This window comes from Equus caballus, chromosome 10, assembly GCF_041296265.1.
Source record: "Equus caballus isolate H_3958 breed thoroughbred chromosome 10, TB-T2T, whole genome shotgun sequence".
NCBI lineage: Eukaryota > Metazoa > Chordata > Mammalia > Perissodactyla > Equidae > Equus > Equus caballus.
In genome coordinates, this window is record NC_091693.1 from 60,068,069 (window position 1) to 60,080,909 (window position 12,841).

The window sequence follows — 12,841 nt, forward strand, 5'->3', positions numbered from 1 at the left end:
TAGAATTTGGAAAAGAGAGTTTAATTCTCTTCTTCATTCCTTCTTAACTGATCGTTATCTCTTCTTAGTTATGTGACCGGGGAAAATTATTTAACCTCTCTGAAAAATGACAACTGTAAAATAGTCCTAATAGAACTCCATTGAAGCATATGAAAATATGCTCAACATCATATGTCCTTGGGGAATTGTGAATTAAAGCCACAATGGAAAATCAGTACACATCTATTAGAATGGCCAAAATCCAGAACACTGACAACACCACATGCTGGCCAGGATGAGGAGCAACAAGAACTCTCATTCATTGCTGGTGGGAAGACAACATGGTATAGCCAGTTTGGAAGACAGTTTGGGATTTCTTACGAAACCAAACATACTCTTGCCATATGATCTAACAATCGAATACCTTGGTATTTATACAAATGAGTTGAAACTTATATCTGTACAAAACCTGCACATGGATGTTTATAGCAGCTTTATTCGTAATTGGCAAAACTTGGAAGAAACCGAGATGTCTTTCAGTAGTGAATAGATAAATAAACTGTGGTACATCCAGATAATAGAATGTTATTCAGCACCAACAAGAAATGAGCTGTCCAGCCATAAAAAGACATGGGAGAACCTTAAATGCATATACTAAGTGAAAGAAGCCAATCTGAAAAGGCTACATACTGTATGAATCCAATTATATGACATTCTGGAAAAGAGAAAACTGTAGAGACAATAAAAAAGATAAGTGGTTGCCAAGGTTAAAGTGGAGAGAGGGATGAATAGGCAGAGCACAGAGGAATTTTAGGGCAGTGACACTATTCTCTATGATACTACAATAGTGGACTGCAACATGTCATTATATATTTGTCAAAACCCACAAAAAGCCCAACAGCAAGAGTGAAGGCAAATGTAAACTACGGACTTTGAGTATTAATGATGTGTCAGTGTAGATTCATCAGAAATAATAAATGTACCACTCTGGTGGGGGATGTTGATAGTGGGGTAGATCAGGCATGTGTAGGGGCAGAGGGTAAGGGGAACTCTCTGTACTTTCCACTCAATTTTACTATGAACCTGAAACTAAAAATAAAGTGTATTAAAAATAAAGTGTATTAAAAGTCCATTGAGGGGCTGCCCCTGTTGCATAGTGGTTAAGTTTGTACACTCTGCTTTGACAGCTAGGGATTCGTGGGTTCAGATCCCAGGCATGGGCATACACACTGCTCATCAAGCCATGCTGTGGTGGTGTCCCACATACAAAATACGGAAAGACTGGCACAGATGTTAGCTCAATGACAATCTTCCTCAAGCATGAAGAGGGAAATTGGCAATAGATGTTAGTTCAAGGCCCATCTTCCCCACCAAAAAAAAGTCCATTGAAAATTATTGGTAAGCTAAAATAATGAAATAATATTAATAAGCTGGTATTTATCAGGTTCCTTTTATTTAATTCTCAAAATGACTTTAAAATCTTGTTAAATTCACTTAGAGATGAAAATATTGAGTCAGAGAATTCACTAATTTATCAATCATTTATTCAGTTAATATTTACTTAGTACCTATTATGTGCTAGTCATTGTCTTAGGCACAAGAGATACTATAATGAGTCAATATGGATATTATAATTCCAGGGGAGAGAGACAAACAAAAAGCAAGTAAGCCAACAAATAAATCAAATAATTGAAGATTAATGAACTATTATGAGAAAAGAAATAAAGTCCTGAGATAGAGAATAATAGGATTTTCTTTAGATAAGGAGCCCAGGAAAGGTTTCACATTTAATTTGAGCCTTAAAGGAAGTAAGGAACCTCACCATTTGAAGGGCAATATAGACAGATGGTACAATATGTTACAAGGCTCTGAGGCAAAAAATAGCTTGGTACTCGAGAAACCTCCGTTCCGTTCTGAAAAGAAGAAATTTAGAATTTCAAGAGAAGATGAAGTTGGAGAGGGGAAGGTAGAGTGTAAGCCATTATGATACTTTATTCATTTAGCACATGTGTTTTCAGCACCAAACTAGTTGCCAGTCATTTTTATAGATGCTGAGATATATTAATGGACATAACCTTCAATGTCTCTACACTGATGAGTTTATATTCTGATAGAGGAAGAAAGAAACACACACACCAATACATACATACATACATTCACACATATATATTTCAGATTGGGATTAATGCTATGAGGAAAACAAAGCAAGGCAAAACAATGGAGACTAACATAGAAGGGACAGATAATTTATATACAGTGTGTTTTGTCTGGAGAATTGATACTTGAACAGAGACCTGGATGATGAGAATGAAATAGCCATGTGAAGATCTTAGGAAAACCCTCCCAGTCAGAAAGGCAGGAAGGGAAGGCAATACAAAGACCTCAAGTCAAGAATGAGTTTGGCAAGTTTGAGGACCAGAAGGAAAACCAATGTGTCTGGAATATAATGAAAGAGAGGAATGAGAAGCTAAGTTCAGAGAGGAAAGTGGACAGGGTCTTAAAGGTCAGAGTGAGCAGCTTTGCTTTTATTCTAGTTTTAGTGAAGAGCCACTGTTGGGGTTCAAGGAGATGCATGATAAAATAATATTTAATTTTTGAAAGATCACTATGACTTTCTATAGAACATGGACCGTAGGAACACGTAAATGAAAAGGAGAGGTAGGAGGCTACTCAGGAATCCAGATGAGAAACACAGATCGCATGAAACATGATGGTAGCCAGAATGATGGAAAGAAATTGATAGGTTCAAGATATGTTTTGACGGAATCACTTGCAGGATTTCCAAAGGATAGGACAGAGAGTGAGTGATTCCATGGCTTTTGACTTGATCGATTTTGTGAATACTGGAGCCATTTACCAAGATAAGAATAGCGAACAGTGGTAGAACAACAGGTTTCAAGGGTCGTGACAGGGAATTTGAATGTTATTCTAAAGGCATTGGCAATCTATTGGATGGTTTGAAGTAGTCGGGGGGGGTATAATCCAATGTATTCTTTAAGAAGATCATTTTTGTTGCTCTATAGTGAGTGAGCTAAAAGAAAGGGAAGCAAGGATAATGTCTTAAGTAACTGGGTAGATAATGGTGCCATTTTCTGAAAGCAGAGAAAAGGTGTACAAGTTTTGGGGGGAATAAGAATTCCATGTGGGAATTAAAGGATGTAAGATGCCTGTGAGACATTAAGTGGTGCTAACAACTGCTGCTAGATATGTGCCCGAGGCTCACTTGGAGGGGTCTGGGTCAGATATATATATAGTTTGGAGTCATCAGCATAAAGATGTTATTGAATTTGATGGGTGTGTGTAAAATTATTTAGGGATAAATTTTAAGAAAAGAAGGGGAGAGGGGCCATAGCCAACTCCTAAGGGTCATTGACATTTAGAATAAGGCAGAAAAGAAATAGTGGCAAAGATCCTGCGAGGGTGTTCTCGTTGTGGTAGACGGGAAGCCAAGGGAGATTGGTGGCAAAGGCAAGGAGGGGAGTGTTAAAAAAAAAAAGATCATGAGGAATAGTTAATCGTGTTAAGTGAACCTGAGAGGCTGCGTAGAAAGAGAACAGAACCATGTCTATTGGATTCAGTGAACTGGAGATAGTCAAGGGAGTTAAGTGGAGTGAGAGTAGAATGGATGGACTAGCAAATGGGACATGAATAAATTAAAGTAGCATGTGTAGACAACTCTTTCTAGATAGTTGTCTATGAAGACAAACAGAAAAATTAGGCTATGGCAGAAGGGGGTTGTGAGATAAAGGACAGGTTACTGGAACAAGTACATATATGTTGAAACTAATTCTATATAAAGGCACAGATGGCTTATGAAGGAGAGGGAAGATGATTCAGTTAATACATCTTGGAGCAAGTAAAAGGTGATGAGAATGTGCTATATATCTCCCTTTTTGTCCCTCCAGATCCATTCTCCACTCTTCTTCACCCTATTCTCTGTCCCAGGAGCTGACCTGTATAGATTATATCAATAAACTCCTGTAACCTCTGGCTTTTTGAATGATTTCCTAGCAGGAAATTGAAGAAAGAGAGGAAAGTAAAGTCATGGTTTCTATTCCCATGGATCCCTCCTGTGGTTGCCTTAGATTGGCTGTATTTCTCAACTGAAGATCACTACTCTGCTCAAAGAGGCATCCTGTTTGCCACTGACCCTGACTAATACAAGAATCAGAACATAAGTCTAGGGATTGGTCCGATAAGCAGAGTGATCTTCCATAGCAGTAGACAAAGGGAAGAGAAAATGAGTACAGATAAGTGGGTTTGATGGGGCTTGTGGTAGCAAGGTAAAGGCATCACATGTGATTGCTTTTACTTTCTTACTGAGCTACTCAACTAGGAGTTACCGTGGGAAGATGTGAGTATAAAGAAAAATGGATGAAATGTTCATCTCATAGAGTTGGAAATACATCCTACCATAAAACATTTGAGGGTATTAATTTTAAATGGAGACAATTAGCAATGTTCCACTCTTTAGGAGTAGCCACGGAGAAGACAAAAAAATCATGTGACACATGGTTTTTGTGAGGCTGAATACCCCAGCGGAAGAGGGGTGAAGGACTTGAAAATGCATATAGTATAGAAATTATATTAATGGACTATGGGATCTAGGTCAGATATTGAAGTGAGGTCAGGAGGGGGTTGTTGGATAGTGGGAAAGTGTGGGGGTAACTGGATTAGAGGTCTTTATGGGACTGAAGAATTGTAGGCACAGGTGTGATTGAACAATGAGCTGGATGAATGGGCTATTAGAAATTCCAGTACAGAAGTAGATCATTTTGTGACAAATGCAGAGTGCAGTTTTGATCATGGGAGAGGGTGGCTAAATTCCAATGAGGGAAAGGATTTGGCAATGAGCAGGTAAAATGTTTGAGACCGATCATGTTGGATGTTTTATCTAGGTAGATTTTGAATACATAGAAATGTCAATAGGAGTTGGAAAAGATGTACGTCATTATATCTTGATTTCTGTGTAGACTACATCATGTTCACCACCCAAAGACTAATTTCCATCCATCAGTGTACGTGTATGCCCTGTCACCTCTTTCCCCTCCCCCTCCCCCTTCCCCTCTGGTACCACCAATCTAATCTCTGTATCTATGTGTTTGTTTGTCGTTTTTATGTTCTACTTATGAGTGAGATCATATGGTATTTGACATTCTCCATCTGACTTATTTCACTTAGCATAATACCCTCAAGGTCCATCTATGTTGTCACAAATGGCAAGACTTCATCACTTTTTATAGCTGAGTAGTATTCCATTGTGTATATATACCACATCTTCTCTATCCAGTCATCCTTTGATGGACACTTAGATTGTCTCCAAGTCTTGGCTATTGTGAATAATGTTGCAGTGACCATAGGGGTGCATGTATCTTTACATATTCTTGTTTTTTGGATAAATACATGACAGTGGAATAGCTGGATCATATGGAAGTTCTATTCTTAATTTTTTCATGCATCTCTATAGTGTTCTCCATAGTGGCTGCACCACTTTACATTGTGTATGAGAATTCCTTTTTCTCCACATCCTCTCCAACACTTATTTCTTGTCTTGTTGATTATAGCCATTCTGATATGTGTGAGGTGATATCTCATTGTAGTTTTGATTTGCATTTCCCTAATAGTGATATTGAACACCTTTTCATGTGCCTGTTGGCCATCTGTATATCTTCTTTGGAAACATGTCTATTCAGATCTTTTGCCCATTTTTTAATTGGGCTCTTTCTTTGTTGTTGAGATGTATGAATTCTTTATATATTTTGGATATTAACCTTTTATCAGATATATGGTTTGCAAATATCTTCTCCCAATTGTTAGATTGTCTTTTTGTTTTGTTGATGTTTTTCTTTGCTGTGTAGAAGGTTTTTAGTTTGGTGTAGTCCCATTTGTTGTTTTATATGTTGTAAATCAATGTTAACCTCAATTTAAAAAAAAAATTGCAGCTAAAAAAGGAAGCTTTATAGTAATATTAATACAACAAATTAAATTTAGTTTGAAAACAAGAAAAAAAAGAGTTGGAAAAGAGAGAAAATTGTCATCCAGTAGTTAAAAACTTGAAAAGTAAAGGCTTCCCTTCCCATGTAGTAAATCTTCTGATTCATATTTCATTGAATGACAGCAAATATAAAGAGAGTCTGGTGCAGTAGGGTGGCATGAACCTCAGAGAAGCAGAGATTATCACAGAAGGCAGGGGAAGAAATATTCTGTGGCAGCAATGAGGGGTAGGGAAGACACCTAATGTGTCTGTGTTTGAGAGATGTGGAGGTGACACTGAAGATAGTCTCTGTGACAGAGAGCTGAAGGAGAAGTGTGTCTTCAGGGTATAGTCCAGTAAAGCAGGGAGGTGGAAGGGGCATTCCAGAAATTACGTGAAGATGTAGAACAATGTGCTGATCTCTGCACAGGATTTATTTAGCACAGTGGAGCATCAAAATGAAAGGAAAATGGTCAGGTTAGAGTGTGCATGAAATTGTAGAGGGATATGCCAGGTCAACAGGGATGGGAAGGAAGATGGACTTAGTCTTTTTTCTGAGATGAGTATGGGCAAGCTCCCACATTATAGTCATGCATTGCTTAATGACAGGAATACTGTCTGAGAAATGTGTTGTTAGGCAATATCATCATTGTGTGAGCATCATAGGGTGTACCTACACAAACCTAGATGGTAAAGTCTGCTACAGACCTAGGCAGTGTGGCACTAATCTTATGGGACCACTGTTGCATATTCAGTCCGTTGTTGACCAAAACATCATTATACAGCGCAGGACTGTACTGTCATGTCCAAAACTCTAGGTATGATGGCCCTCATGGAATGACTGTTGTTCTCCAGGGGTTGCAAAGAGGATCATTGCATTCCTGGATAGACTGGCATGGCAGCCTCCTAAGATTTTTCACTTTGTTGTGTCTTTCTCTAAGAGAGCAGCTTCCAGAGGCTTTGCCCATGGTCAAATAGTAAGTAGTAGAGTCAGTTGAACCCTAGTTTATTTACAGCATAGTCTGCTGTACCCTGATCTACCTGTTCCCGATAAAATATGCTAATGCATGGATTCTCTTGGCACTTAGTTAAACATACAAATTATTAATAGGGACTGCTTTGCAGAGCCTTACAGGATTTGGCTTCTCACTTTCTTTTCAGTCTCATCTCATTCAACTAATTCCCTCACTTACTGGATGTGCCTTCAGTCATATTGATGGCTGCTGTCCTCTTTCTGGAACACTCCAGTGTCATTTTGGTCTAGGGCTTTTTACTTGCTGTGTCCTTGGCCTGAAATGCTCTTCTTTCAGATTTTCAAACGGCTAGATTGCTTCTCATCTTTTAGGTTCTACCTCATCTCTCATCTCCTCAGAGAAGACTTCCAGGCATATGATTCAATTTTGTCTTATTTTTCCTTCGTCTTGCCAAGGACCTTGTGGTTTTTCTGTATCTTATTGTCCTATTTTATGTTTTTGCACCATTTATCAACATCTGAAGTTATATGTTCTATTTGTTTAGACATTTATTATTGGTTTCCTCCTCTATATTATGAACTTCATGACTCAGGATTTCTCTTTTATATAGAGAAGGGCTGGCTTATAGTAGGTGTTCCATAAAATGTTAGATGAATGCATAAGTACTTGATAAGTGTTAGTTTCTTTTTCTATATTCTAAAGTAAGCTACTACTTTTTCTCCTATAATTAAGTATAGTAGTTGTAATTTTCATGGTTGTTAGGACAAATTGTGATAATATATATAAAAGTCCCTACTGCAGTTCTTAGCACATGGTAGGAAATTAGGCAATGATTTTTTTCATTCTTTCATCAATAGATCCCACTGAAACAGTATGCTAGATATTGATTAAATAGTCTAATTCAAATTGGGGTATTGTAATTATATCTTATGTATTATACATTGTATCACAAATATCACATTAAATAGTATTTATTATATATATTATATCTCTAAGATGTATATTCTCTTATGAGGCACAAATATTCTCAAAGTAATCTGCCTTCTTAGTATTTCAAACTATATTAATTACAATTAGAAGAAAATAAAATTGACTGCTGTCCTAAATTAACGTGACATTTTCTATCTTCTAAGGAAAGTATAATTCTGATAATAAGTTTCGTGACTAACTAATACCTCCTACCTTCATGTTCACTGTTTCCAGGAAGAACCCTATGTCCTGTTTAAGAAGTCTGACAAACCCCTTTATGGGAATGATCGATTTGAGGGCTATTGCATTGACCTCCTCAGAGAATTGTCTACAATTCTTGGTTTTACATATGAAATTAGACTTGTGGAGGACGGGAAATATGGAGCCCAGGATGATGCCAATGGACAATGGAATGGAATGGTCCGTGAGCTAATTGATCATGTAAGTCCCTCTTCTCATTATGTATTACATTTGGAAGATGGCTAAAAGATTTACTTTTTAAAAATTTTTGATGCGGGGCTGGCGCCGTGGCTGAATGGTTAAGTTCGCGCACTCCACTGCAGGCGGCCCAGTGTTTCGTTGGTTCGAATCCTGGGCGCGGACATGGCACTGCTTGTCAAACCACGCTGAGGCAGCGTTCCACATACCACAACTAGACCCACAATGAAGAATACACAACTATGTACTGGGGGGCTTTGGGGAGAAAAAGGAAAAAATTAAAATCTTTAAAAAAAAAATTTTTTGATGGTTAGGGATTAATAATGTCAAAGAGCAGTAATATATTTCAAATATGAATTTCCTTCAATAATTTTATTCAAAGTATATATTATTTTTGTTATTAAATATATAGAATTTAAGAGGGAAGTATAGTTCTATTAGAGAGAGAAGTCTGTCTTAAATTAACTTGTGTTTAAGTGATTTAATATCTTGAAATATTTGGTCTTAATCTGCAAATTAGACTGTAGTTTCCCAACAATGAATTTCTTATTCACTTATATTATGCTAACCTTCTAATCAATAGAGAGAATGAGTGATATAAACTCTAAATTTCTTTATAAAAATTTTCTATACTGGGATAAGAAACTTCTTATCTTTAGAGAGGAGATAAATCTATATGTAAAAAGCATGGAATAAGATGCTATATAAAATAAAGCAAGAATATTAAGCATATGGAAGTAGGAGGATAGAAATTTTATTTTATTTTTGTAATTGAATAGCCAGGCATTCCTTTTCATCCAGGAAACGATTATCTCATAATTCCTCAGTTGATTATGTCAATTAATTCATTTCTTTGAAATAAGCTCTTATTTTTTAAGTATTATAACAATGTATTTGACTTTGTTTTTTGTAACATTTAAGTTTATTTTGTCATTTTCCATAATATTAAGGCATGTAGTTATTGCTAAGAATTTTATAAAATAATAAAAATAATTTTCTTTTAAAAAACATTGTGAACTGTACCCTAAGTAAAAATTCTTACCTATGGAAGTAGAAATATAGGTAATTTTCAAAGCATTTTGAAAGTACTTTATTGTTATTAATTACAAAGTTCCTTATTAAGAAGGAAATAAGAGATTTCTATCTATCTATCTATCTATCTATCAAGAAAGAAATATCAGTCCTTGGTTAGAAGCAGAATAATAACACAAACTATCATGTTTTAAATTTCTTTTTCTTCAAATTTTCAATATATTTCTTTTAATGATTGGGAATTTTCTCAATAAGATCCTTAAGTTTTAGACTTGATTATTTCTCACAAATTCTGCTTAAATGGTACATTTATATTTTAACTTTGTAAAATCCTTTATAAAATGAAAATATTGGAATATATATGATTTAGAATCAAACATAAAACCTTAAACTTTATGTTAGTTTCTCTTAATATAGCAGTAACTATCAGAAACCTAACTCAAGCTGCTTTAAGCAAAAATGATACTTTATTGGTTTACATCTTTGTGAAGTCCAAAGGTGATGTGGCTGGATTTAAAGTATCAAGATTTAGTCTCTGGTCTTTTGCCCCAATTTAGTCTTTGCTTCCCTGTATTTGTTTTACTCTTAGATACATGCCTCCCAAGAGGTGGCAAGAACAATTGCTGCCAGCAATTCTAGATTAACCATCCAGGTAGAAATATAGCACCTGTACCCTATAATTTCATCAATAAACCCTAAATTTGGTTTCATTGGCCTGACCTAGGTCATAAACTAAATCCTGAACCAATTATCCTATTCCGAGAGAAGTGGTGTTCTCATTGGATATCCTGGGGCATATACTCACTCAAGAAACTAGGGGGTGGAGTCAGCCCCTTCAAAACCTCATAGATTTAAAGTGGGGGAATTGTGGGTTTTCAAAGGAAAATCAGGGTGTTTATACTTGAAGAAAGTGGAATGGATGCTGCACAGACCAATACAATGGATATTCACTGTAGAATCTTTGGATAAGTAGCTTATGTTAGGCTTTTATTTTAGTCAGAACACAAGAATTTTAGATCACCAATGCCTTTATGTATATATTTGTCTTAGGTGCTTAGTTAATGTTCTTTTTATTAAGCGTTTGGGGTTCAAAATTGATTAAAAGTTTTAGATTCCTTTTTGATTTCCTATCTGTATATTTCTTCAAGGAAATTATAGAGTAGAAAATGAAGGTTAGGAAATAATGATTTAGAACTACGGCATAAAAGATGACGGCACACCAAAAGAAGGCGTAGTAAAGGAGTGTTACAATTTGATATTAATTTCTCAAAAAATATTTTTGGTATTGAGTTGAGACCACTGATGAGGTCTTCAAGTTATTTAATCATTTTATTGTTCTTGATGCCATACCTGTCACTTCACCTTTTATTTTCCCTGACTACAGTGCTGTCCTGTCCTAGTATGTATACTCTTTCTTCCTGTCCCATGTTGTTGGGCTGGCCTTGGTTTTTAATGTTTAGCATGAGTCATATCAAAAGAGTGATGATTATAGTCAGGTATTTTTCTTTGTACAGCCTCAACTTAGTTTGCATGCTCATGAATATGCTAATTTCAGTGTAAAGTAACAATTTGCTGATAATCAGATCAACACCCTAAACTTTTCCCTCTCCTTACTTTCCTCGGAAAGATTACCCTCTCTCATAGCTTGATTATCATTCTCATATGGAAATTCCACCATTCAACATCTTCAGCCCCAAGCCTTGACCCATGTGTCTAACTACCTCTGGTATATTTTCCACTTAAATGCCTCATAAACACTTCAAAAGCAGCGTGTTTCCTGCTGAATTTATTATTTATCTCTCCTGAAGCTGTTCCTTCTGAAGAGTTTCCTTTATCAGTACATGACACGACAATTCAGTAGAGCTCCCAAGCCAAAAATTTAGTAGTCATTTCTGAATTTTTTATTGAACGTATTTCTTAAGTAATTCTGAAAGCTGCCCACTTGTCTCCATCTCCACTGTCACTTGGAATAATATTCCAATATGAGGGTCTTTCCCTTCTAATCCACTATCTATATGTATCATTCAGCTAGAGTCTTGTTTCAGTAGGAGAAATCTGATCATACCCTTCTTTTGCATAAAATCTTTCAGGAGTTTCCATTGTCCTAAGGATACAGGACCAACTATATAACATATTTACAAGCCCTTCCACATTTGGTTATTGTTCGTCTCCTATGGAAGTCTTCTTTTTGACCCTCCAGATCTGCTCTCAGACCTCCTCCCCCTGCTTTCTGAGTTGGGAGTTTGTCCTTTACAGAGCAAATCAACAGGGCAACAGGATCCAAGGCAGCAGGAGAGTGAGGTCAGGATATTTCCTTTCCTCCTTGCTGCCTGAGACGTTGCCTTGGGTTGGTTTGCGTCCCTACATTGAATGTCACAGTTTCTCATAACGATGCCTGCTCTATGCAAATCCCTCTCCTGTTGTCAGTTCCAATTTACACCCTACATAGCTTTTTTTTCTTTGAACCTTAGGGGTGGTTGCAGCTTGGCTGCTACTAGCCTTGGGTTGCTGCACCATCCCTTAAAATTTCCTACACCAGTGGTTCTCAACATATGTTCCACAGACCTGCAGAATCAGTATCACTTTCGAACTTGTTAGAAATGCAAATTTGCAGGGCCTACTCTAGACCTACTGGATCTGCAATTCTGGGGTAGATCACAGCAATCTCTATTTTAACAAGCCCTACTGGTGATTCTGATGTTCCCTGAAGTTTGAGAATGAATTAGTCCCTTTGTAAATAAATCCTGTTCAGTTATCATCATTTGAGGGTGCCATCGCATTTCTGTTGAGACGCTAACTGGCACGCTTTTCTATATTTTCATCTATTCCACTCTCTCCAGCCATATCCATGTGGATTTTTATCAGTCTTCTTCTCCTTTGCCTCCTGGTTAGTTCTCTGTCTGCAGCACTCTCCGCGACCCCCACCCAGCTCATTTCATCTGAATTACTTCTACTTAGCTTCAGAAACTCTTCCCTGATGAGGCTTCCCACCCCACCCCGGGAGGCCCACCTGCTACGAGTTTCCATACTACTCTTCGTGTATAACACGTATCACACTTTATTTTAATTATCAGCTTAATATCTATCCTACTTACTTGAATGTAAGTTATACGGTAGTTTATAATATCAATCAGGACTATTTCAGTTGCAAATGTAAGAAACATGGCTAAAAATAGCCTACACAAATATATATTTTTTAAAAAGCCCCACATTACTAAAAACATCAAGTAGTGGTTTTCACTTCAAATATAGTTGGATCCAAGGTCTTAAAATATGCTATTAATGCGTGGCCTCTCTCTGCCTTGTTATCTCTCGGCTTTACTCTCTTCTCTGTAGGTTTTATTCTTAAGCAATTTCTTTCCACATGGTAACAGAAGAGGCACATGGTGGCTCTAGGCCAGTGGTTCTCAACTGGAGACAGTTTTTTCCTCAAGAGACTTTTGGCAATGTTGGGAGACATTTTTTATCGTCACAA

General features: G+C 36.8%; 1 protein-coding gene across 7 annotated transcripts in view; it reads left to right on the forward strand.

Moving 5' to 3' along the window:
• The window catches only part of GRIK2 (glutamate ionotropic receptor kainate type subunit 2), a 632,322-nt gene that overhangs the window by 422,095 nt on the left and 197,386 nt on the right, over positions 1-12,841 (forward strand). For all 7 annotated transcript variants that reach the window (XR_011422112.1, XR_011422111.1, XM_001503914.7 and 4 more), the window contains exon 11: positions 8,131-8,337. Coding sequence is in view for 5 of the 7 variants with exons in the window: in XM_001503914.7 (XP_001503964.1) it covers positions 8,131-8,337 (207 nt within the window). In the remaining 2 variants the exon portion in view is untranslated. The remainder of the gene's footprint in view (positions 1-8,130; positions 8,338-12,841) is intronic.